Consider the following 2,670-nt stretch of genomic DNA (forward strand, 5'->3'; position numbering starts at 1 on the left):
AATTTTTTTTTATTGCATCGTATAGTACTCACTTGATAAAACAAAAGTCTTAAAGGCACCATAGGTCGCAAATGAATCCTTCACTTGGAAAAACAATGTTGAAAATTTCACCATTATTTCAGCGAATATTTCTTACGGTGTCACATTATATATCTGTAGTAGAGTATACTTAGATGTAAAATTTGACATTCAGATAGTTCTAGCATGTTGTGACGCTTAGATATGCTCACAGGAATAATCACAGTAGTTTCTGATCTCTTGTGTAGTGGATATCGTATAGTGAGTTATGGATACAAGAAGAAATAGAAGAAATTATTTCTATCGGTATAATGTTCGTCAAATGCTTCGTGCTATTGATGAAGCATTTGGGAATTATGCCTTAGCTCGCAACATATATCGGGATTATTTAGTTAATAGTGGACAGGAACATTCTCGAAATCTTCCTGATAGACGTGATTTTTAAAGACTTGAGGAACGCTTTCAAGACTTGGAAGTCACTATCAATCGTGGATATGGAAGGGCACGACGACCGCGCGTTCACTGGAGGAAAGAGGAGCGCATTATTGCACTTGCGTATGCTCATCCCGTTATGGGTTTACGCAATATTGCACGTCGGGTTGGTGTTTCTCATATGACTGTCCATCGTATTATTTGTGATGAAGGACTACGTCCATATCGTGTTCGGAAAGTGCAAGCACTTCAACGCCAAGATTACTCCATAAGACGCAAATTTTGTCGTTGGATGTTGAAAAAATTAGATCGCGATCCACAATTTCTTGAGAATGTGTGTTTCACAGACGAAAGTAACTTTTCCAACGCAAGTTACCAAAATTCGCAGAACACTAGAATCTGGGCACGTAGAAACCCACACGCGATGATTCAAATATTTAATCAAGGCCGTTTCTCCATTAATGTGTGGAGAGGAATCATTGGGAACCATATTATCGGTCCAATTTTTTTTCATAACTCCTTAACCGGAACATGTTACCTTAATTTTCTTCGCACGCGATTCATAACACAGTTGAGACAAGTTATACCACATCATAGACGTCGTCAAATTTATTTTATGCATGATGATGCCCCACCGCATTTTATTAGACCGGTACGTGAGTTTTTATCAGAAATGTTTGGAAGTAGGAGGATAGGTCGTAGACCAGCACCTCATTTGTGGCCGCCTCGCTCTCCCGATCTTACACCTATGGATTTTTTCTTTTGGAGAGCAGTAAAGAATCTGGTTTACCGGTCAGGTCAACAAATTACAAGTATGGGGCAATTGAAATTGCGAATAAAAGGCGCTTTTCGCCGTTTGGCGCAAACTGCCAATATTTACGAAAATGTTCGCAACAATTTAAAAGAAAGATTGAGGACGTGCCTACGCAATAATGGTGGACATATCGAAGCCGGTAATCAAGCACGATTGTTAAGGTGCATAAATGTCGATGGTTCTATACTGCGGCAAAGAAGAAACCGCTCAAGACGCAGAGGACAACCCTAGAAATGGTTAACCTCGTTTTCCAAGTGAAGAATTCACTCGCGACCTATGGTGCCTTTGAGACTTTTGTTTTATCGAGTGAGTACTATACGATGCAATAAAAAAAAATTTAACCTTGAAATTTTCCGTCAAAGTCAATTTTGCGACTTTTTTTTACAGATCTTCACCGATTAAAAGCTGTAGAATCAGCTAGTGAAGCCATGACAAAACATTTTGTTACATCCTGTACAGCAAATCGGCCAAAAAGAGATATGTAACATTTAAATGTTATTTACAAAACTATCAGCCTGAAATTGCACATACAAAGAAGCGGCAATTGAAAGATGACCACAGACGCAAAGTTGCTAGTAAACTTATTGATGACAGAAAAGATGCTAGTGTGTGGAGAATAGAAGAAGCCAAACGATTGATGCAGTTTGATGATCAAGTACCACCCATGCTTTATGATAGCTCTGTTTTACGTAAAGCAAAGCAGGAAGAATGGTACGAACAATTAAATATTAAAAGCAATGATCCATTGTTAAATCTAAGACTTGCCAAATACACTAGTCTTTTGGGAGTCATTCAATCCATAGGGTTAGATCCGTTCTATTGTATGTACTGGACAAAAGAACAACAGACAATGTACAAAATATGCAATAAACAATCACAATCTTATATTGCTATTGACGCAACTGGGAGCATTGTGAAAAAAATAAGACTTCCCGAAGAACAGAAATCTTCGTACATATTTTTATATCAATGCGTATGTGCAAATGGGATGGAAAGCATCCCAATTTTTCAAATGATAAGTGCTAAACACGACGCTGCTTTAATCACATATTTCCTTTTAGAAATATTACGCAATGGTGCCTCGATACCACGAATTGCAGTTTGTGATTTTAGTAAAGCTCTTTGAATAGCGCTTTCTCGGGCTTTTGCGAGATCAGCCGATCTCGCAGATTATATGCAAAAATGCTACAACATGCTGATTTTAAAAATATCACAATCTAAGCCTTCTTGTTATATGTATTAGGTTGGATGTCAGCCATGTAATAGCCATGATAGCAAGATGGAATTGTCTCAGAGGAAAGCCTCCGAAAGTTAAACAGTTCTTCTTAAGAAGTCTAGCTCATGTTTGTCAAATGACATCTTTTGTAGAAGTACAAAATTTGTTAAAATCAGTTCTGATTGTAGCT

General features: G+C 37.8%; 1 protein-coding gene across 1 annotated transcript; it reads left to right on the top strand.

Moving 5' to 3' along the window:
• The first annotated feature begins 296 nt into the window (after positions 1-296).
• On the top strand, positions 297-1,736 carry LOC143264001 (uncharacterized). The gene is made up of 2 exons (XM_076529083.1): positions 297-1,570; positions 1,652-1,736. Exon 1 carries the CDS (start codon positions 590-592, stop codon positions 1,493-1,495), a length of 906 nt encoding a protein of 301 aa, XP_076385198.1. The 5' UTR covers positions 297-589; the 3' UTR covers positions 1,496-1,570; positions 1,652-1,736.
• Positions 1,737-2,670: the final 934 nt, after the last annotated feature.

Source organism: Megachile rotundata, chromosome 2 (genome assembly GCF_050947335.1).
Source record: "Megachile rotundata isolate GNS110a chromosome 2, iyMegRotu1, whole genome shotgun sequence".
Lineage (NCBI taxonomy): Eukaryota > Metazoa > Arthropoda > Insecta > Hymenoptera > Megachilidae > Megachile > Megachile rotundata.